This window comes from Arachis hypogaea, chromosome 14 (assembly GCF_003086295.3).
Source record: "Arachis hypogaea cultivar Tifrunner chromosome 14, arahy.Tifrunner.gnm2.J5K5, whole genome shotgun sequence".
Classification (NCBI taxonomy): Eukaryota; Viridiplantae; Streptophyta; class Magnoliopsida; order Fabales; family Fabaceae; genus Arachis; species Arachis hypogaea.
In genome coordinates, this window is record NC_092049.1 from 9,389,906 (window position 1) to 9,412,504 (window position 22,599).

The window sequence follows — 22,599 nt, forward strand, 5'->3', positions numbered from 1 at the left end:
CTCATGATGAAAATTTTCAAAGTGTGGAGTATGTAGCAATCTATCTTGATTGCAAAAGCTACAAATTAAAGTTGGGTCATATTCTATATCTCCATTGTTTAGATCCACTTCCTTTTACCATTGTTATTATTATTATTAATTAAGACGCGGCTTCAACGTTACAAACACTTTAGTTTGTTCCAAGATTAACCATGCACATGCATGTCACCATGTGCCATTAATTTGCCCCTTTCTTTTTATGCTACTACTTCTATCTATAGTGTGAATCCACTTACTTTAAACAACTACACAATTTGAATTCTTTTGGATCACACGAACAATTTTTTTTCTATTTTTTTTTTTTAAAAAGGATGTAGCAGCCCTCATATTAGAGTTTATATTGGAGGTCAGTGGATTAGTTATAGTTGACACTTGACCCATCATCTATAATACTCCTAATTATAATTAACATTCCTAAAAGGTCATTAATTTATCAAAAGAAATATATGATGAATAAAAATTAAGTGGAATCAGACGTATAAGATTACAATATTTTCTTCTTTTTTTTCCCTTTTAATTCCAAATATTTTTCAAGATTTTTTTAGTTAGTCTATTTCCTTTTCTTTTCCTCTTGTTTGTTTTTGTCTTAGTTTTCAATTTTTTTTGGTAAAGGGCCAGTCTTTCTTTTTATTGGGCTATTAAGTACAGATTTATATCCGCAACAGTGCAATAGTGTAGAATGGTTTTTAATGTTTTGGTCAACAGCGCAGCTAGGCTTAGATACTAGTGTAAGGCCCAAATTGTTATAAGCCCAGTCATAAGGCCCATAATCTTCTGGGTAATTAGGCGTATCGTTTTGGGACTTGTTAAGGAGAAAAAAATCCCAGCCCATGACCCAAAAAAAATCCTAGGCGTGAAATTTAGTCAAAGGCTGCGGAGGCGGCGAGTAATGTGGTGATGAAGCGTGGTTGTGTGGGCGTGAGTAGTGATAGTTATAAAATTGGTTTGAATTTGAAAGAGATAAGTGGAGTGGATGAATAGAGGTTCCATAACACACGCATCCTTGTCTTGTGTTTAAAAAAAGCATAAATTTTGGGCATAAGAGTATTATTAGCGAAAAAGTCATAGCGTGTTTTAAGGGCAATGGAATCAATCATACTGCCTCGCGCATGCAATTGTATAATCAACTTCCAAAAATATCACTTTCATTCAAGAGAATTTTTTATTTTTAATATTGGAGTGGTAGTGGTGTTTTTTTAAAATGTGGATTGCTGGGGTGTTATACTCAAATGTGGAGTCGTTTAACCAGAAAAGTAGAAATCGAACCGTCCAATTTATTAGAAGTACAGAAATCGGACCGTCCGATTTCTAGAGGTAGACAAATCGGACCGTCCGATTTGTGAGAAATACACAAATCGGACCGTCCGATTTGTGTTTAAAAAAAATTAAAAAATTTTAGGTACAGAAATCGGACCTCCGATTTGTGTACTTCCACAGTTTTGAAAAACACAAAAAATTACAATGTTAAGGTATATCACCACTTCTACTTCCATAACAAAATAAATTAGCATCATTCAAGACACTCAGTTTCTTGCCTTAGTTATCGTTCCTTTACCAAAAAATAAAAATAATGGGTAAAATATACTTTGTTCGTGAAATATGGTCAAAGTTTTAAAAATACTCCTAAATTTTATTTTGTTTTAATTTTGTCTCAAAAATTTTCAATTTGCATCAAATATACCTTCGACGGCTAAATTTTAAAAAAATTTAAGACTAATCTAACAATAATGCATAAAAATTATGCTTTATTTGCTTGTGTTAAAGGTTTTTTTATGGAATTATTATGGAATTGATCTTAAATTTTGTAAAAAATTAGCCATCAGGAGTATATTTGATGCAAATCAAAAATTTTTGAGACAAAATTGAAACAAAATAAAACTTAGGATTATTTTTAAAATTTTTGTCAAATTTCAAGAACAAAAAATATATATACCTTAAAAATAACTGAATACTTTGGACCAGAAAGCCTAACTCCTTGCCCTCTCTTTTTTTTGGGACATTTAGTTTCATTAAACAAATATACATAAGGATGCAATATACCAAACAACCCTAGAGATCTCAGCAATCATCCAAATGCTTTAATGAGACACATTCATAATTGGACATCTAGAAATTCGGAGTTATTTTTTGTACATATTTATAGAGAAGGTAACAAATATGCAGAAAAGTTTAAAACCAGAATCTGGTCTCTATTTTTGGGCATCTTAGCTGACCATGAACAAGGAGTTACCTTGCCCTAGACTAGTTCGAATTTAAGTTTTTTCTTTTCGGGTTTTAGCCCCGTTTTAATACCAAAATAAAAAAGAGTATGCATACGGAAACCCTACTGTCTAAACTCTAAAAGGATAACCTTTATACAGTTAATATCCGTACATAAGAACTTTACAGCTAATTTTTTTTGTTATGGAAGTAAAAGTGGTAATATATTTTAACATTGTAATTTTTAGTATTTTTAAAAACGGTAGAAGTACACAAATCCCTGGGTCCAATTTCTGTACTTAAAATTTATTTTTTTTAAACACAAATCGGACGGTCCAATTTGTGTACCTCTCAAAAATCGGACGGTCCGATTTCTGTACCTCTACAAATCGAACAGTCCGATTTCTGCTTCTCTAGTTAATCGATTTCACATTTGACCAACAATCCATATTTTAAAAAAACACCACTACCACTCCAATATTAAAAATAAAAAGTTCGAACTTCACAGCAATGATCACACAACAGAGAAGAGTCTTCGAACTTATCATAACTACTTTTGGTTACATGAGCAAGGAGAAATGAATGCCAAAATGTTAGGTAAACAATTACAAATCTAAGTCAAATCTCTTTTTTGATATAATTATCACATTCACATGTCATTGTCTAGTATTTTCCAATCTAACATGTTAAAGATTAATATGCTTGCAGATCTGAACTTAACTGCCAAATTATCTCTAGTTAATTCTATGATATCTTTTATTTGGTGTCCAACTTAATTTTTATAATAAATTTATTAACTTTTGTATTTTTAAATTAAATATTAATTATTTAACATTTTTTAACAATTAGACACGTAACTTTTAGATAATATAACAAAAACGTATCTCTCATACATGATTGAACTTAGTTGAAACTTTTTAATGGTGTGGTAGGTTCAGGTAAAAAGAAATGAAAATTTTCATCCCTATCCTAAGTGTAGATATGCTTTCATAGTCTCACTTTAGTAGCACAATAACTCAAGAATATAATATTATTTATAGTGACACGAATGTTCCAACACCAACCCTAGTTAAGTCTAAGATGATAAGCATGAGTTGTAGTGTATATATATTACAAGTGTAGGCCAATTTTTTTTATATGAAAAAAAATATTTGTATTTTTGTTGAAAATGAGATTATTTGGGATAATTACTAATTACAGGTGAGTGGATTTTGCAAGTGGAGAGTTAACACGCAAGGTGCGTGTTGGACACATGTCAAGCTACAACAACACATCCCCTGCGTGTTGTATCGGTGTTTTCTGCGCATCCACAATACTGTAATAACCTCAAATATCAATATTTAACCAAAACACCATCTTCATCTCCATATTAAAAATAATTTCTGACAAGTGTATGGTATGAGGAAATTTTTAGGAAATAAAAATATGATGAGTGATGCGTTAATTCATGATTGCATGTATCCAGAAAATAGTTTCCAAAGAAGGAATTGGCAGAGGAGTGTCCCTCACAGCATTATGGAAGTGAACTTCTATTGTAATGCAAGGAGAACAAAAGAGGGCCCCACTTCTTTTGTGCCCTCAAATGTACAACAAATAGACAAGACCAAGACCTGCAGACAGGTGCAGGTGTCTTCTCTCCGCCTTTTCATATTCTCACATGTGAACCCAACCAAACAACAAATATATATTACAAGAAAAATGTCACAAGTACATATAGCATGCACATATTACATACATTGAATATAAAGAATGCATCTTAATACAAAAACAAGTTACTAAATCAACTATTATCTAACAGTAAATAGAGTATAAATTGGCACAATATGTATGTTTTATATAAACAAATATGACTATTCTAAAAATGATAAAAATAAACAAAATAGCCCTCTTCAAGAGACTTTGATTGTTATCAATGGGTTGATATATGCAAAAATAAATTGTGTTACTTACCTAACTTAATTTAAATATTGAGGCCAAATCAAAATCTAATATGATGATCAGATGATATGGGTGTGTATAAAAGTCACAAAACTAGATGTTCAAAAAACATTCCTCAATGGACATTAAAAGTATGATGATTTACATAAAGAGAAACCATACCTCAATGTAAACAACTATATCCCATTGTTGTAAGTTGTAACCTCTTAACCATTCTTTCTTTCTTCTTGATGTGAGCTAATCAAACTCCACAAGAAGAAGGGCCTCTAATCTACTCTAAGAATTCTGAACATTTGCAACAGAAATTATACACAGCACTATCAACAAGAAATGTGGTTGGTGCCATAGCTGATTGCTTGAAGACTTGAATCAGACATATTTGTATTCCATTTCATAGGTCCATTTGATTCTTCTCCGGATGGTATATTGTAAGCATAAGAAGGCCATCTTGCATCATTTCCACACATGCTTGTGGCTCCAATTTTCATCATCTTCTGTGTTCTTTCAAGGACTATAAGGCTTGAAAATGTGGAGAAACTGTTTCCAACAAAGATATCAGCCCTCAAACACACTTCATAGTCGATTGCAGATTGAATTAGATATGGATACTTCTTATAAATTCCATCAACACCAAGTTTCTTCTTCTCAAAGGGAAGAATGCCTTCTCCCCAATGTTCTAATATGGAAGAATCATTAAGGAGCTTATCGGCTACCGCGAGATAAACAACGACCGGAGCCTTCAAACCGGCAATGTTCCTAACTCTTTCCATTATCTCTTCCCTGCTACTGCATATTTGGTTTGTGTTCAATCTCTGCTCTAATTTCTTGCAATGAATCATCCAATCAATTTCTATCCTCATGTGGACGGCAACATATGGCATAGGCCGAAATGAAGAACTCTCAGAAGCATTAATGCTTTCCCTTGCCTCTCTTCCAACTTCTCTAATCCTAGACACAACTCTATCTGCTTCTTCAGAAATCTTATCTACCAAATGCAAGCACTCGAAAACCTTTGCATAATCCTTCACAGGCCAATGATCATGCCACAAAAAGGGATTCTTCCCAACAATCCGAATTACCTCGTGGTCATCGATCGAGCCCTGGCTATGCTCCCTCAATTGTGATAAATCTCTTTCCAATGTCCACTTCCTTCCACTTCCTTTCTGCATTTCAAGGACTTTTGTTACATTTAACACATCCGAGTACTGGCCTAATTGAACAAAACCGCTGCAAATTGTGTTAAACGCGTTGAATTGGAACACTTTGTCAAAGGAAATTGGCTTTAAGAGGTCAATTTCTTTGTAAAACAAAGAGGCACTAAGGCTAGGCATCAAAAGAGTTCTATTCAGCATTCTAGCAGTAAGACAAGCCCTTGCAAATGCAATCTTCTGGTTGTTCAATCCCCACACAATCTGAGGAACTTCCAAGAACTTGTTTTTCCTAATTCCAAACTCAGAACCCAACAATGGAGGATGGTTGTTGCGGATATACACAATGTTGGTCCATTCAATCCCATCAAAACTAGGGAAGGAAGGAAAGAGAAGTAATCTAAGAATCAAAACAGTAACAAACAATACCATGCATTTGCAAGTAACTGAATTTGCAGTACCACCAAAGAACTTCAACAACACTTCCATGTAAGACTCAACTTTCTCCCATGCAAAAGCACCAACAACTTTGTCTTGAAAATTCAGAACTCAGTACAATAGCATCACTAACAAAAGGAACAAACGTCAATGCAGAAAATCCATGCATGCACATAATAAGCAGAGCAAGATCCAATTTTGAAAGTCTCCCACAACCTGAAAGAGTGATGCAGAAGGAGTAATGAGAAAAAAAAGTGACAAAACAAATTATACAAAAATTCATCAGAATCAGCTCAAAAACTATGTAATTGTAATGTGAAAGATTAGATTTTTATATTCATGGCGATACCTTCAATGTTCAAAACCTTGTGTCACTGTAATTACTTTCAAAAAAAGAAAAAAGGGAAAAAGAAAACTAGAACAATTCAGAATACACCGAAGTAATGTGACACATGTGAATCTATATATCTATGACAAAAACACCATCATGTCATATCCCTATCAGAACCCAGAATTCTAAGCAGTTAGTGGAAGAAACAAACAAGATATACTAACAATAAGAACGTGTCCAATGGCAAACGCTATGAACACGACGATAAAAACAACAAAGAAGATTTATTGAGGATTCTGTTTTGTAGCAGAGCCATAATAGCGTTTGCATGTTGACTTTTTCTTTTCTTTCCATTTTACCTTATTAAAAGGATTATGAGAGAAACCCAGAAAAGGAAGAGGGAGAATGAGTTATGATCGATGAAAAAGGAAGCACCTTGTTACAAAGAAGAGGAAGAGTGAAGATGGGGTTAGAGAAAAAGAATGGATAATAGGGAACAGAGGAGAGGGACCAAAAAAAAGGTATCACAGAAGAAGGAATTGAAAGAGATGAATAAAGCTTTCGGCGTTTCATGGAATATACAAAAATATTATATTATTAAAATGAGTATAAACTCTTTTTGGGGTTTTGAAAGAATAAAAAACAAAACTTTTAACAAAAAAAAGTAAATAAATAAATAAAAGAATGAGAATAAGAGCAAGGAAAATGACAACAGAGATTTGACGCAGCAAGTTCAGAGAGAAATGGCTTTGCTGCACGCACTCTAAATAATATTGGAAAAAAAAGATTCTCAAAAAATGAAATATCAGTCAAATAAAAAAAAAAGCTAGTTTTAATTATTATTATTATTATTATTATTATTATTATTATTATTATTATTATTATTATTATTAATTTGCCATATTTATAATATAAATCTTATTATTTTAGTTTAAAATAGATAAAATATCACCTTTTTTTTATTTTATTTGAATAATCTTGTCTCTCTACATTGTGTCCACTTCATATGGCTAATCACCAATTCATCCTAAATATAATAAACAAAGGAATCAATTTTATTCTTATCTATTCTAAAAATTGCAAATTTTCCCTTTAAAAAATGTGATTTTTATTAACCCTATTAAAACTTTTTTTCTCATATTTATTATTATAAAACTTGAGTTTAGTTTTAATACACTTATAATATAACAATAATTTACATAGTCAAGAATTTTAAAATGATATATAGATATAAGAATACGATAATGATAAACAAACCATAATAATATTATCATGTGAATAAATTTATAAATAATTTAAATAAATAAAATTAAATAGAAAAATAAAAAATTATGATATTGTAAAAATTTGTTACATATATTATAAAAAAAAAATTAAAACAACCCAACATTTAAACTGTTTTATTTTAACTAATAATAGTCAATTTTATATTTCAATTTTAAAATTAAAATTTTTTGTCTAAATTATATATAAGCCTTATTAATGTACAAGTCAAGAAGCAACAATAACAAAAACCAGTTTCCGTTGTTAACAGAAATTCTATTACAAAACTATTATATCACTTACTTAGTTTTTTAGTTATTATGTGGCATATATAAAATAGAGTTCTTAGTATATGAAAAACAAATTCTGATTTCAAAATACATTTCAATGAATATTTCTGATATCCTTCTCTAAAATTCCATCGTATCTCTTGTTTTCGTTCATGGTATCAGAGCTTTAGCGCTTTGATGGCTGCATTCATACCATTTCAAGCTTCATCTTCTTATTTTTCGAATACGTTCTCTACTCCTGTATTAGACAAATTGATAGAAATATCTTCGAATACGTTCTCTGCTCCTTTTGCCTTTAGTGCTGACTAAGACTCTTATTCCCTTTGGCATAAACACCTTGGGCATTGTAATTCAAAGATTGTTATGACTGTTATGAAAGAATGTAACATACCAATTTAAAAAAAATTGTTATAAAAATGATTTTTTTTAAATATAACTTTTTTTCTAAATAATCACATAAAATAATATTTAAAAACAAATATAAACAAACAATTATTAAGAGCACAATTGTTATTCTTAATTAACAAAATCAAATATGTTAAAATAAGAATAAGTTTATACCTCTAGTAATTCTGAAATATGTATAACAAAATTATTTAGGAGAGAAAATATATATACACATTACACATAAAATTAAAATGATAGTAAAACTCGGCACTTAGTTGTTATATTGGTTCTAAAATAGAGAGAAAAAAAAATTACACTAGACAGTAAGTTACATATTATTTCGAATGTTAGATAGAATTTGTCAATTTTGTATAATATTTGGAAAACTTGTTTTTAAACTCTGACGGCCTAAGACCAATACAATTCAACTTAAGAAATTCGTTGGAAGGGTTAGCAGCAGAGATACATAGAAGCTCTTGGGTTTTGCGTTTTGCATTGTGGGAGAAGAAAGAAATCACATACAGAGTTGCAAGGAAGAGAGAAAACCCTACTAAAAAAATGAAGACCATGAACGTTCCCAAAGGCGTGTGCATCAAGGTTCACGCTAAGGTCCCATGGAAAGCTTGTTCGTGATTTCAAGCACCTCAACCTCGATTTCCAGCTCATCAAGGACGACAATGCCCAGAAGAAGCTTAAGATCGACGCTTGGTTTGGCTCTCGCAAGACCTCTGCCGCCATCCGCACTGCCCTCAGCCAGAACTTCATCACTGGCGTTACTAAGGGATACCGTTATAAGAGGAGGTTCGTCTATGCTCACTTTCCGATTAACGCCAGCATCTCCAACAACAACTCCTCCATCGAGATCCGCAACTTCCTTGACGAAGAGAAGGTTAATGTTTCCCTCCCTCCTTCTATTTGATCTTTTTTTCTAATTTCAGATCACAATAGGAAAATGAAGTAGGTTTTCTAATCTTGCAGTATGAGGTAAACTCTGATGTTATTATTTTAGTTCCTTAGTTATTGAACTATTCATGAGGTTCGCCAGCATGTTGTGTGCTGAATAATGCATTAATAGATTTTTTTAATTTTACTTTGATGACATATTAAATTGTTCATTAAGTTTACCAACTTGTTGTGTGCTGTGTTAATGTGTTCATAGTTTTTTTTTTTTTTTCAACTTTGTTTTAGTGATTAAGTATATTGCAGTTATTTTAATTTCTGAGATATTGAACTGTTTATAATGTATTGGTAGGTGAGGAAGGTGAACATGTTTGAGGGAATGTCTTTGCTTAAAGATAAGCTCGTTTTGGATGGAAATGACATTGAGCTTGTATCAAGGTTTCTCCTTTATTATTCACTCATAAACTGTCAAACAGTTTATTTTTCGTTGTTGTCTAGATTCTAATTGTAAGTTTTCTTTTTCTATTGATTTATCAGAGATACCATGTGAAAAACAAGGATATTAGGAAGTTCTTTGACGGTATCTATGTCAACGAGAAGGGAACAATAGCTGAAGAGTAGATGATAAAAGATGAGCTCGGCACTTAGTTGTTATATTGTTTTTAAAATAGAAAAAAAAAATGATAATTTACACCAGAAGATTTTCACCATGTTTTATAAGGTGGCATCATTAAATATACATGTGTGAGTAGTTGAAATACATATTATTCTTGCTTTTTTTTTTTTTCTTGTTGGACATAGGCCAAGATCTACAAATGGATCCCATGTTATTCTTGCTTTGAATTAATACTAGTGAATGAGTTAAAAATTACATAATACGTGCATAATGGTTTATTAACATCTTGCATTATATAAATAGAAGGAAAAAAACTACATGAAAATAAGAATGGTACCATGCCTAGTAAAAAACATGAATAAATGGATTAAAGATTAGTCAACATGATGAAATAGTTCTGATCAATAGATATATTGACCATATATATTACAAACAAAAAATCTGAACTTTTAAACTTTATCCAAAATATTAGAGGAAAATTATAATTAATTTTAGAAAAAAATTCATAAATAAAAAAATAATAAGGTGAATTACAATTAATTTTAGAGAAAAAATTATAAATAAAAAATAGTGAAAAGAAATAAATAAACATAAAGATAAAATTGTTATGATAAAATTATTTGGACATAAAAATTAGATGAGGATTAAAGTCCTGATAGTAGTAAGTGGTTAAATAATATTATCCATGAAAAAGAACCTAATGAAAAAGATGATTGACCAATAGAACTAAAATTAAAGAATTAAATTTATGACAAAAAATGATCATATTAAATGAAAAAAATATATTAATGATCAAAATTTAAAACTTAAATTATAAAATGTCAAAATAAATAGTTAATTAAAATTTTAATATGAAAACTAAACATGATGTAATATATAATAGCAATGAGAAAATTAAAAAGTATATATATATATATATATATATATATATATATATATATATATATATATATTTAATTTGGAAATTAGAATGAACAAATTGATATATCCTGTGAATGAGTCAATTATAAATAATTAAATACAATAAAAATGAAATCATGTGATTTAGTTAAAAATTTACATCAACATTTTAATATTGTCTTTGTAATGTATACGTTTCAGAAGAAAAATCAAAATATGGAATAACCCAAGTAAAAAAAAAAACAATTAAGGTATAAAAAATAAAAATGTGATATGTAATAACATATTTTGATTATTGTAAAGTGTTCGTACCTTAACTCAAAATATAAGTCAGGCCCAATTAAGACAAGAGGCCCAATTTCAAAGGTTGGTCTTCACTGTGTATCCGACCTCCACTAAGAAGTCGGGGTCGACACCAGCAAGCAGTCAGCACTTATCCAAGTGAATAACTGCCTCCTTAAATTTCTCACCTATTGCTAGAAGAGAGATCCCAACAACCCTAAGATAAAGAGACAGTTATCCACCATCAGAAGTGGAACTACTTCAGCGGTGGTTATTGGTTCATTCCCTATAAATATACTGATACACTCAGATAAAACTAAGTTCTAATACACTTAAACCTGCTAAGGCCCTTGCTGACTTAGGCATTGGAGTGTCTTTGCAGGTACTACCCCCCATTTCTTCAAACGCACACACAACTCGGACGGCGGTCCCTAGACGTGCATCCAGTCGGAGACCACCTCCCTCTAGCATTTGGGCTTCTCATTCGAGCCCAACTCTCCGATTCTAGGTAAGCCTCGGAACATTAACGCTGTTGCCGGGGACCTGGATGATCAACCAACAATGGCAGACGACCAACAAGAAGATAGGCACACCGTATCGGAGTCTGAGCAAGAACACCAAGACACGGTCAACAACGATAGGGCAATAATATCCCTATGAGGAATGGGGGGACAGCATCGCGAAGGTCCCTCCAACACCCAGGGATAAAAAAGGATTCCCTCTGAGGTTCATCAGCCTGGAAAAGATGGGCAACCTCACTCAGCTAACTTAATAGGGTTACTACATGGCCACCAAGGTCGACTCAAGCAACTAAAGTAAGAGCTGGAATGACAGCGTGAGGCGGAGCGAAGCCTGAGGAGAGAGATCGAACGAAGAAGAGAGCTTGAAGAAAAGCTCTCAAGGCTGGAATCCAACCTCCGAAATAAGGATTCCCATAGAGATCGAGAAGACACCCCGCTAGGAGAAGAGGACCCATTCATTGAAGATATCATGAGGGCTAAAGTTCCCAGAAACTTTAAAAGCTTTGATATGGACCTGTATGACGGGACGACTGATCCGAAGCACAACCTCAGTAATTTCAAAAGTCAGATGTACTTAGCCGACACATCGGACGCCACTCGCTATAAGGCTTTTCCGACGACCCTAACAAGGGTGGCCATGAAGTGGTTTGACGGTCTTCCCCCAAGGTCGGTAACCTACTTCGATGATCTCTCGTGCAAGTTCCTCGTGTGATTTTCAATTCAAAAAGACAAGGTCAAGCACGCTCCTAGCTTGCTCGGAGTAAAATAGGAGGTCGGAGAACCCTTGAGAGACTATATGGAGATGTTTAACAAAGTGTGCTTGGAAATCTAAGATTTACCTACTGAAGCAGTAATAACGGGTCTCGTTAATGGACTCCGAGAAGGACCCTTCTCCCAGTCCATCTAAAAAAGACACCCGACTTCCTTGAGTGATGTACAGGAACGAGCTGAAAATTACATCAATATGAAAGAAAACGGCAGGTTACGAGAACCTAACTGGAGACTAGGGCATCCCAACCAATCAAAAGAAAAAGAGAGGGAACCCAAGAAAAAGGAAAAAATCGGGTTTGAAAGGCCCAGAAGATATCATTCCTACACTCTCCTACGAGTTTCCCTGGTTGATGTTTACAGGAAAATTTGCCATACTAAAAAGCTACCTCCTCCGCGACCAATCAAGAACAAAAAAGGGGGGAGGGGGAGCCGCAATGAATACTGTGAGTACCATAAGTTGTATGGACATTCCACTAATGATTGCTACGACCTGAAAAATGTGATAGAAAAACTGGCCAGAGAAGGTCGGTTAAACAGATATCTCATGAAAAGGTCGGACAATCATCGGAAGATAAAAAGAGACGATGAAGGTCACGGGCGAAGAAGTCCGCCCCCCACAAACCCCCGAACGACATATCATATGATATCGGGAGGCTTCGCAGGAGGAGGGGTGACCAAATCATCTCGAAAAAGACATCTGAAAGAAGTTTACCAAGTTGGGAATGAAGGACCCGACCTCCCAACTATTTCCTTCACCAAAGAACTCTGGTGGACTAAGAAAGCTCCGCGGACATCCTGTTCAAATCAGCATTTGATAAGTTGGGATTGGACGAGAAAGAGTTAAGAGCCTACCCTGACACCCTCTTTAGGTTAGGAGACACTCCCATTAAGCCACTGGGCTTCATCTCCCTGCACACTACTTTTGGAAAGGGGACGAAATCCAAGACCTTGAACATCGACTTCATTGTCGTCGATGTAGCTTTTGCATACAACGCCTTGATAGGCAGAACAACCCTAAATCAGCTTGGAGCGGTGGTTTCTACCCGCCACCTTTGCATGAAGTTCCCAACACAAGAAGGGATTGCCACCATCAGAGGAGATCAGAAGTTGGCAAGAAAGTGCTATAATGAAAGCCTTAACCTGAGAGGTAAAGGCAAAGAAGTCAACACCATAGAACTCAGAGGAGTCCGAGTTAAAGAAGAGCTACGACCACAGCCTGGAGGAAAGATTGAAGAAGTGCAGATCGGGCAAGAGATTGGAAAGAATACCAACATAAGAGCTAGTCTAGCGGAAGGGTTGAAGCAGAAGCAGACACAGCTCCTACAATAAAATTCCGATCTCTTCGCCTAGAAAGCTTCCGATATGCCTGGAATAGATCCCGAACTCATGTCACACATATTGGTTGTTCATCCGGGATCCTGACCTATTCGACAAAAAAGGCGGAAGCTAGGACCTGAGCGAGTTCAAGTTGTCGAAGAGCAAATACAAGCCCTACTGGAAGCAGGTTTTATCAGAGAAGTCAAATACCCGACCTGGTTGGCAAATGTGGTGCTGGTTAAGAAATAGAATGGCAAATGGAGGATGTGTGTCGACTACACGGACTTTAACAAGGCATGTCCAAAAGATCTCTATCCTCTACCAAATATTGATACCCTAGTGGACTCCAGCTTGGGGTACCAATACTTGTCATTCATGGATGCTTACTCAGGGTATCACCAAATTCTGATGTATAAACCAGACCAAGAGAAGACGTCATTCATCACGCCAAGAGCAAATTATTGCTACATGGTCATGCCGTTTGGATTAAAAAAATGCAGGGGCTACCTATCAAAGGCTGATGAACAAGATGTTTGCACCTCATTTAGGAGAGTTAATGGAGGTGTATGTAGACGACATGCTGGTGAAAACCAAGGATGACAACAGCCTCCTGGACGACCTCTCGAAAGTCTTCGACACCATAAGAGCACACGGGATGAGATTAAATCCCGACAAGTGCACCTTTGCAGTGGAGGCTGGAAAATTTCTAGGATTCATGCTAACACAAAGGGGGATTGAAGCTAACCCCAACAAGTGTAGAGCGGTCCTGGAAATGAAGATCCCGACCTGCTTAAAGGAAGTCCAGCAATTGAATGGCCGACTTGCAGCTTTATCCAGGTTCTTGGCAAGATTAGCATTAAGATCCTTGCCACTTTTTTTCCTACTAAGTAAAGGATGCCAGTTCGAATGGACTCCTGAATGCGAGAAGGCATTCCAAGAGTTCAAAAGGTACCTGAGTCAACCTCCAATTCTTACCTGCCCAAAAGCGGGTGAAGAACTCGTGTTATACTTAGCTATTGCAGAGTAGATCGTGGCGTCAACTTTGATACGAGAAGATGAGATTGGACAGAATCCTATCTACTTCACAAGCAAGGTGTTGCAAGGCCCCGAACTAAATATTAAAAACTTGAAAAGTTCGCATACGCCTTGATAATAGCATCCAAAAGGCTTCAGCCTTATTTTCAATCTCATACCATAAAAGTTCGGACGAACCAGCCCATGAAGCAAATCCTTCAGAAAATAAATGTTGCGGGCAGAATGCTTCAATGGGCTATAGAGCTATCCAAGTTCGACTTGAAGTACGAAACTTGAACAACCATCAAAGCCCAATACCTCACCGACTTTGTGGCCGAATACGCAGGAGACCAAGAGGAGACCTCCAATACCTGGGAGTTGTACGTGGATGGTTTCTCCAACAAAGTCGGAAGTGGTGCAGGCATAATACTGGCTATCCTAGAAGGAACTCAAATAGAAGTCTCCTTGAAATTTGAGTTTCCAGCCTCCAACAATCAAGCAGAATATGAAGTTCTGATTGCTGGACTAAAGTTAGCTAAAGAAGTCGGAGCAACCAAAGTAGTCGTCTTCAGCAACTCTCAAGTCGTGACTTCTCAAATTAACGGAGAGTACCAGGCTAAAGACCCAAACATAAAAAGGTACTTAGAAAAAACTATGGAGTGTCTTGGGCAATTCCCTGAAACCAAGGTCAGGCATATAACTCGGAATCTCAATAGCAGAGCAGACGCCCTCTCCAAGTTGGCAAGTACCAAGCCTGGTGGAAATAATAAGAGCCTGATCTAAGAAACTCTACAAGAACTTTTAGTCACCAAGGTAGACACCAAGCTAGATGTCTTAGAAGTTTCCGGATTAAACCTTGGTTGGATGACTCCCCTAATCGAATACTTAAAATTTGACATCTTACAGGGGGAACAAAAAGAAGCGAAGAAGATTCGGAGGGAAGCACAGAACTACACACTGGTGAAAAATGTCCTCTACAGAAGAGGAATATCGACACCATTATTAAAGTGTGTTTCAACTTCTAAGACAGAAGAAGTGCTGGACGAAGTGCACAATGGTATCTGCGAAAATAATCTCGGGGCAAGATCCTTAGCTGGAAAGTTTATTCAAGCTGGATTCTTCTGGCCGACCTTACAAAAAGATGCCACCGACTTTGTGAGAAAGTGTCAACCATGCCAGATGCATGCCAACTTTCATGTCGCTCCCTCAGAAGAGCTAATTAGTATATATTCTCCATGGCCTTTTGCAAAATGGGAATTTGACCTACTCGTACCTTTTTCTCAAGCACCTGGACAAGTTAAATATCTCATAGTGGGAGTAGATTATTTTACGAAGTGGATTGAAGCAGAGCCTTTAGCAACCATCACAGCACAGAGAAGTCGGAAGTTTCTTTATAGGAATATCATTACTAGGTTTGGAGTCCCACACTCCATCACCACAGATAATGGTACCCAATTTACCGACTCCACCTTCAGAAACCTGGTGGCCAGCTTGAAAATTAAATACCAATTCACTTTGGTAGAACATCCCCAAGCAAATGGACAAACCGAAGCTACTAACAAATTTATTTTAACAAGACTTAAGAAAAGACTTCAAGAAGCAAAAGGAGCTTGGGCTGAAGAACTCCCTCAAGTATTGTGGGCCTACCGAACTACACCTCATTCTACTACTGGAGAGACACCCTTTCGACTCGCCTATAGCATAGAAGTGATCCCTATAGAGATAAATGAGGTAAGTCCAAGGGTGAGATTCAACGACGAGGTCGACAACATTCAAGCTCACAAGGAAGAACTCGAATTGCTCCCCGAAGCCCGAGAACAAGCTCAGATAAGAGAAGTAGTGTTGAAGCAAAGGATGACGAATAGATACAACAAAAAGGTCATTCGAAGAAGCTTCGCCACAGATGACTTGGTTCTGATAAAAAATGACATCGGCACAAATAAGTCGGGCGAAGGGAAGTTCGCTGCAAATTGGAAAGGGCCCTACAAGATTATTGAGGTCTTAGGAAAAGGGTATTATAAGGTGTCCGATCTAGAGGGGTTAGAGCTTCCCAGATCATGTCACGTCTGCAATATGAAGAGATATTACAGCTAGAAGTGAACCTCGCTCCTTGATGTACTATTTTTTCCGACTTCATGGTTTTTTTCCAAAGAAGGGTTTTCCTGGAGGGGGTTTTAACGAGGCATCATAGCGAGGGCTAGGGGGTAGAATTTCCAAACCCTTAGTAGCAAAAGCGTCCTTGAAATTCCATACTACATTCAACAATAATATCTCTCTTTACATTATCCTCTTACCATTCTCTTTAAAATTTTTATTTATCATTACTACGATACGTACTGACTTAAGCTCGAAAAAATGCAAAAATCTGTTGACCGGCCTATATGGTCAGCAAGATAAAGTGATGAGGTACAAGTCAGTGTAAAGAGGTTATAAAAGTCGATCATAATAAGCTCGGACATATCATAGCTAACGACTTGCAAGTGGGAAAGCCCGAGCCGAATAAAATGCATTGCAAGAATAACCTAAGTTATGTAGACGATTCAATAGGCATAGTAAAATTGAACGTACGAGGTCAAAATAATGGAAAACAAAGAGAGGCGAGAATTCCTCAGGGAATCAATGATAAGAGTTCTTCACATAGTCGAAACTTTCAGCCCAAAGATCAAAACCAAAGTTCTTTACGAAACCTTGCAAAAAACCTTTGCCAAAATTATTCAAAATAAGTTTTCTTGAAGAAACTTTACAGAGCGGTAAAAAGCGTTTTCCCTTAGAAAACGTTCGACCTCTCTCAAAAAGATTTTAAGAAAAGCTGAGTTTGATCAAGCAGCAAAAAGCAACAAACATGCATGATAAAAATAAACCACTTTGTTAAAAGGCCTTATCCAAAAAAGGCAAAAAATGACAAATTGTTGTTAAGACGCTATGAAAAAGGAACAAATGTCACAAACCTTCAACACAAAGAAATAAATATACAGAGTTTATAAAAAGGACCCACAAGTCGGGCCTTAATAGCTTCAAACTACTTAGGATCAAGAGGAGGAATGGAATCATCCCCAGGAGGGGAGGTCGGAACTCCAGCCGTGGAAGTCAGAGGGGTTGGAGGGATCTCTTCGGCGTTAGGAGCTGGAATCACCTCAGGAGTAGCCAAAGAAGACGGCATATCAACTTCACGAGAAGGGGACTCTATTACGCGCTGCCCCACCATCTTCAGCTCGGAATCTGTAGCAGGACAAGCAGGAAAAACCAAGGTTGCGAGAACCGGACCGGTCATTAAACCGGTCGAGTAACTGGTTTAATGGTTTAATGGTCCAACCGGAGTCGAACCGTGGTTGAACTGGTTTAGTTAAATATACAGTAAAATTATAAAAAAAATTCAATATATAATAACAATAAACTGTTTTCTTAATAGCAGAAGATTTGATAACCAAACATTTGTTCCTTGGTCTTATTCATAAGACCATCTTAATTTTTAGATTCATTGAACAATACATTGGCACCGCAATTGATTGTTACAGCTTCCATATGCAGCAAGCATAAGGAGGAACTATTAAATGGAGGATGTCTCTGTCTCCAATAAAACCATGTCAAATATTATCACAGTTATCGTTTCTTTTAAACAAGAGAGGCAGCAAGAATTAAAAAGTAAATAAATAAAGTATTAGAAACTCGAATTTAGAAACTAATTTATGCTAGATGACGAAATTATCATGAGCCAACAACAATATTAGTCCCTTCCCAACCTAACCAGAGACTCCAAAATTTGATTAAGAAAAGAAATAAAAATAATAATAAAATTTATTTATTCCCAATTGTAGCTATATGACAAACATTACTTTCACATCTCAAAATTCAGAAATTACAGCAAAATTCATAATAATAAACCTCTGCCATTATAGCAAAATTTAGAATTACAGTCATTCAGAATCTAAAATTATATTAAAATTTTATTCAGCATTCAAAATCCCAAAATTGAAAAACCAGTACAACAGCCATTACATACAATTAACCAAATAATCCAAAATTGAATTACATACAGCAGCCATTAGAAACAGAACTCTGCATCAATCCATATAACTAACCAAATAAAGAACTCTGTATCAATTGATATAGTTCATTAACAAAATTAAAAAAATTAGTTGAAAAAACCAGTACAACTCAAACGACCAGACGAGAGAAGCTTCGGAGATGAGATGCCCAAACGTTGACAGAGAAGCTTACCAGATGAGCAGACGACGCGGACCACGGAAGCTTCGGAGATCAGATGCCCAAACGACCAGATGAAGCCGATGACGCCGCCCGTTGGAGGTCCTTCTGCCCAGTGACAGCAGCTCTGATGTGGTGTCGATTGTGGTAGACTGGGAGGGATGGTCGCATTCGTTGGAGTTGGATGAACTGAAGGAGATTGGAACTTTGAAGTGAAATTAGGGTTGAGGTTTGGTGGCTGCTGAGTGACTCTCGTAGTTTGTATAAGGGGTTAGGTAATTGGGTTACGGGTCAGCTATGCGGGTAAGTGGGTTGGGCTCATTTTTTTTTCTTTTGTGCGTCAAAACGGCACCGTTTTCGGTCTTTAGTTAAAAACCGGTGCTGTTAAAAACCCGGCCGGTTCGGCCGGTTCACCGGTTAACCACCGGTTCGACCGGTTTTTTACCAGTTTTTTGCAGGGCGATTTTGAAGGTCAACCGGACTGGCCTGGTAACCGGTTTCCGGTTAACCCGGTTGAACCGTCCGGTCCGGTTCGGTTTTCAGAACATTGGGAAAAACAATGGCGCCGTCAACGACAACTTTGTCAGGATGCAAAGGAGATAGATCCAAGTCGGGAGCCAGAACCCAAACTTACTCCTTCAGCACCTCAAATAACACCTCAGTACCTTCCGCCACAGACTTCTCCAGGTCCTGGTATCCCTCCCTAAGCCTGTCTAGCTCCTCATTCAATTCAATTTTATCTGCAAAAAGGCGAACATAATTCTGTTCGGCCTTCTCCTTCAAACCCTCCGCCATGACATACTGGCCCTTCAGCTTCCTCTCCTGCTCCCGGGCCTGAACAAGCTCTTCCTTCATCTTATTGTTTTCCTCCCGCAGCCTCCTCTCATCCTCTTGATACATGGCAATCCTCCGTTAGAGATCCTCCAAAGATTTTTGGGTAGTGCTCAAAGGAGTTTTGTCAAAAATATCAAGAAGGGAGGTGCAGACCCCAGCAATTCGAATTCTCCCTCGGATTAAAATGTTAAGGTGATTTTGGATAGCAGCATCGTTCATAGCAATCTGGCTGTGTGGAAGGATGTGCTTCCTAGCAAAATTCGGACCATCAAAACCGGCATCCCTAACAATAGACGAGCCGGTTTCCATGGTCTTGCATTTTTCTTCTCGGGTTCCGAGGAGGGCTGAACAGGGGGAGCAGGACGAGGAGGAGTAAGAACAGAATTTACTAAGATTGGCCAGGAGGAAGAGGTCCCCTGACCAGACCCATAAAGAGGAGGAGTAGTAGAAGCACCGACTTCCTGTGCAGCAGCCCGGGCGCAAGCATTCCTTTTTGCCTCCTGAACCTTATGGTAAGCTGCTCTCGACCCGCTTTTCACCATTTCTAAAAAGAAAAACAAAATTAATCAGCACAAGTCGGGAGCAAATTAATACAAGTCAGAAGAGTCAAGTGTGACTATAAGAGCATGAAATGAAGAACTACCTAGCTCGGCCCTAATAGAACTCGGGGATCCAAGAAGAAATTTCTTGGTGTCCAGGTTTGGAGCCCATCCCCAAGCCTCTCGAAAGAACTCAACAACAGCGTTCTCTACCCCATCCAAGTCTGCTAAGCTATATTTCTCTACGGGAGAGGCTTCTACCCAGTACAAAGAAAATTGGGGCTCAGTATCCTCATCCAAGAAGAAAGGGTGATGGCCTTCAACGACTTGAACTTTGAAAAAGAAATTTTTAAAGTCATGGAAGGATTCATCAAAGATGGAAAAGACTTTCCGACCTTGAATGGCTCAGAAAGACATCCATTGTTGTTTGTTTTGTTTACTAAAAGGCTTGGTCAAGTGGAAAAGATAGAAAAAGATTTTTAAAGAGATCGGGAGGTCAAGCTCTCGGCTGGCAAGCTGGTAAATTTTCAGAAAACCCCAAGAATTGGGGTGAAATTGGGAAGGAGCTACCCTATAGTGGGACAGAACTTCCACTTCAAAATCAGAAAAAGGCAAGGTAACCCCTAAACGGGTAAAAAGACAGTCATACATGAAAACAAAATGAGGATCAGCATCGTCATTCCTCCCACAACAAACTCGGTCCTCAGGATTAGGGGATACCGACTCATATTTGGGTTCGTCACCCTCAAGGCTACAGACCCTATAGTGTTTCCTGAGTTCAGTTATGAAGATGGTGTCCACTAAAGGGTTTTCAGAGAGGACGGAAGTATCTACCCATCTCAAAAGAGTCTCAGAAATTTGGGAAGACATGGTGCAAAAAGGAAAAAATGTATGTGAAAATGATAATACCTACATTACCAGAAAAAAGAAGTCATAAAAAAACCAGTCCATAACGAAGAAGTTCTTTTCAAACAGAAGGCAAAAGCAAATAACAGCCATAGCAAAAGAGATCCTCGCAAAAAGGAAAATGCAAATTTCCAAAATGTTCCTACTACGAACAGTAAAACACCACACCAAAGAATCTCGCTCTCAAAACATGCAGCATATTAAGCAGAAAAGCAAAAAGGAGACATAAAGAACTAACCTTTTGAGAAGAAGAAGATAGAAAGACAAACACTACGGCAGAAGAAAGAAAGCCCGAGGATCTCGTGAGCGAGGAAAGGAGCGAAGGAGCAAAGCAGCTCTCAGAAAGCAAACGAAAGAAGGAAAAGAAAGAAGAGGGAAATGTATTTATAAAGCACTAGGGGCATAATCGTAATAACGGTTTAGTCATTAAAAGAACGCGCCGTTACCAATGTACTGCCCGCCCACGTGTAAATGCAGAATCCAAACAGATGCGATGTTTGATTAGACGCGACGTTTGAAAATTCAGAATCACGTCGGTTTCAAAACTAAAACCACGTCGGTTTTCCGAGTTGAAAGGAAATATCGACTAAAGCGTCCCCGAGCTCAACTGATACTCGAATTCAACTCGTAACTAAGAGATTGGACTCGAGTAGGGGCACTGTTCATACCCTGACCCAAAATATAAGCCAGGCCCGATCAATTCAAGAGACCCAATCCAAAAGGTTGGCCTTCACTGTGTACTGACCTCCACTAAGAAGTCGGGGTCGACACCAGCAAGCAGTCAACACTTATCCAAGTGAATAACTGCCTCCTTAAATCTCCCACCCACTTTTAGAAGAGAGATCCCAACAACCCTAAGATAAAGGGACGGTTATCCACCATCAGAGGTGGAACTAGTTCAGCAGTGGTTATTGGTTCCTTCCCTATAAATATACTGACACACTTAGGTAAAACTAAGTTCCAATACACTTAAACCTGCTAAGGCCCTTGGTGACTTAGACATTGGAGTGTCTTTGCAGGCACCACCCCCCATTCTTCAAACGCACACACAACTCAAATGGCAGTCCCCAGACGTGCATCCAGTCAGAGACCACCTCCCTTTAGCATTTGGGCCTCTCATTCGAGCCCAACCCTCCGGTTCTAGGTAAGCCCCAAAACAGAAAGCTAAACTAAAATATAGTGATATAGGACGTGATTATCATATAAATTAGATGGTACAGAAAATATGCTTTCATCGTTTAATATAACAAAAAATAATCTATTGATAGAGAGTGTAATCTACAAAAAGGTTAGAAGAATGATGGCCGTCCCTAATTATATCTACATGGTTTTTTTATTTTAATATATCACATAAGTACTTAGATGATATACTTAGTAGGGGTATTCAAAACTAATCCAGATCAAACAAAACCGACCAAACGAACCAAAAAAATTTAAAACCGAACAAACCGATAACCGAAAAAATCATGTTTTGCTGTTTTTTTGTGGTCGGTTCAGTTTTTGGTTTCGACACTGAAAACTCGAACCAAACTGAACCGACCACCTAAAAACCAAGGTTTTGAAAACTGAGCCGGACCGGCCAGTTCAACCGGATTAACCAAAAATCGGTCAAGTAGCCGGTCCAGTCCACCTGCAAAACCGTCTTACAAAAAATTGATAAAAAAAACGATCCAACGGTGGTTAACCGGTGAACCAGTCAAACCGGCCAGGTTTTAGCAAGTACCGGTTTTTCTTCCCAAGCCACGAAAAGGGCGCCGTTTTGG

The 22,599-nt window shown here is 37.0% G+C and overlaps 2 protein-coding genes across 4 annotated transcripts; one reads left to right on the forward strand and one right to left on the reverse strand.

Moving 5' to 3' along the window:
- Nucleotides 1–4,274: 4,274 nt before the first annotated feature.
- LOC112741417 (O-fucosyltransferase 23) lies at nt 4,275–6,828 on the reverse strand. 3 transcript variants are annotated; one of them, XM_025790408.3, is made up of 2 exons: nt 6,453–6,828; nt 4,275–5,978 (listed from the first exon to the last, which is right to left on the reverse strand). In XM_025790408.3, exon 2 carries the CDS (start codon nt 5,811–5,813, stop codon nt 4,497–4,499), a length of 1,317 nt encoding a protein of 438 aa, XP_025646193.1. In that variant the 5' UTR covers nt 5,814–5,978; nt 6,453–6,828; the 3' UTR covers nt 4,275–4,496. The 3 variants fall into 3 exon arrangements, with proteins under 3 accessions (XP_025646193.1, XP_025646194.1, XP_025646196.1); XM_025790409.3 differs by having other exon boundaries at nt 6,529–6,696; XM_025790411.3 differs by having other exon boundaries at nt 6,112–6,683.
- A 1,763-nt stretch (nt 6,829–8,591) lies between these two features.
- On the forward strand, nt 8,592–9,554 carry LOC112740254 (large ribosomal subunit protein uL6-like). The gene is made up of 4 exons (XM_072215551.1): nt 8,592–8,642; nt 8,695–8,922; nt 9,286–9,363; nt 9,471–9,554. The coding sequence occupies exons 1-4, from the start codon at nt 8,592–8,594 to the stop codon at nt 9,552–9,554; spliced, it is 441 nt and encodes a 146-aa protein (XP_072071652.1).
- The last annotated feature ends 13,045 nt before the right edge of the window (nt 9,555–22,599 follow it).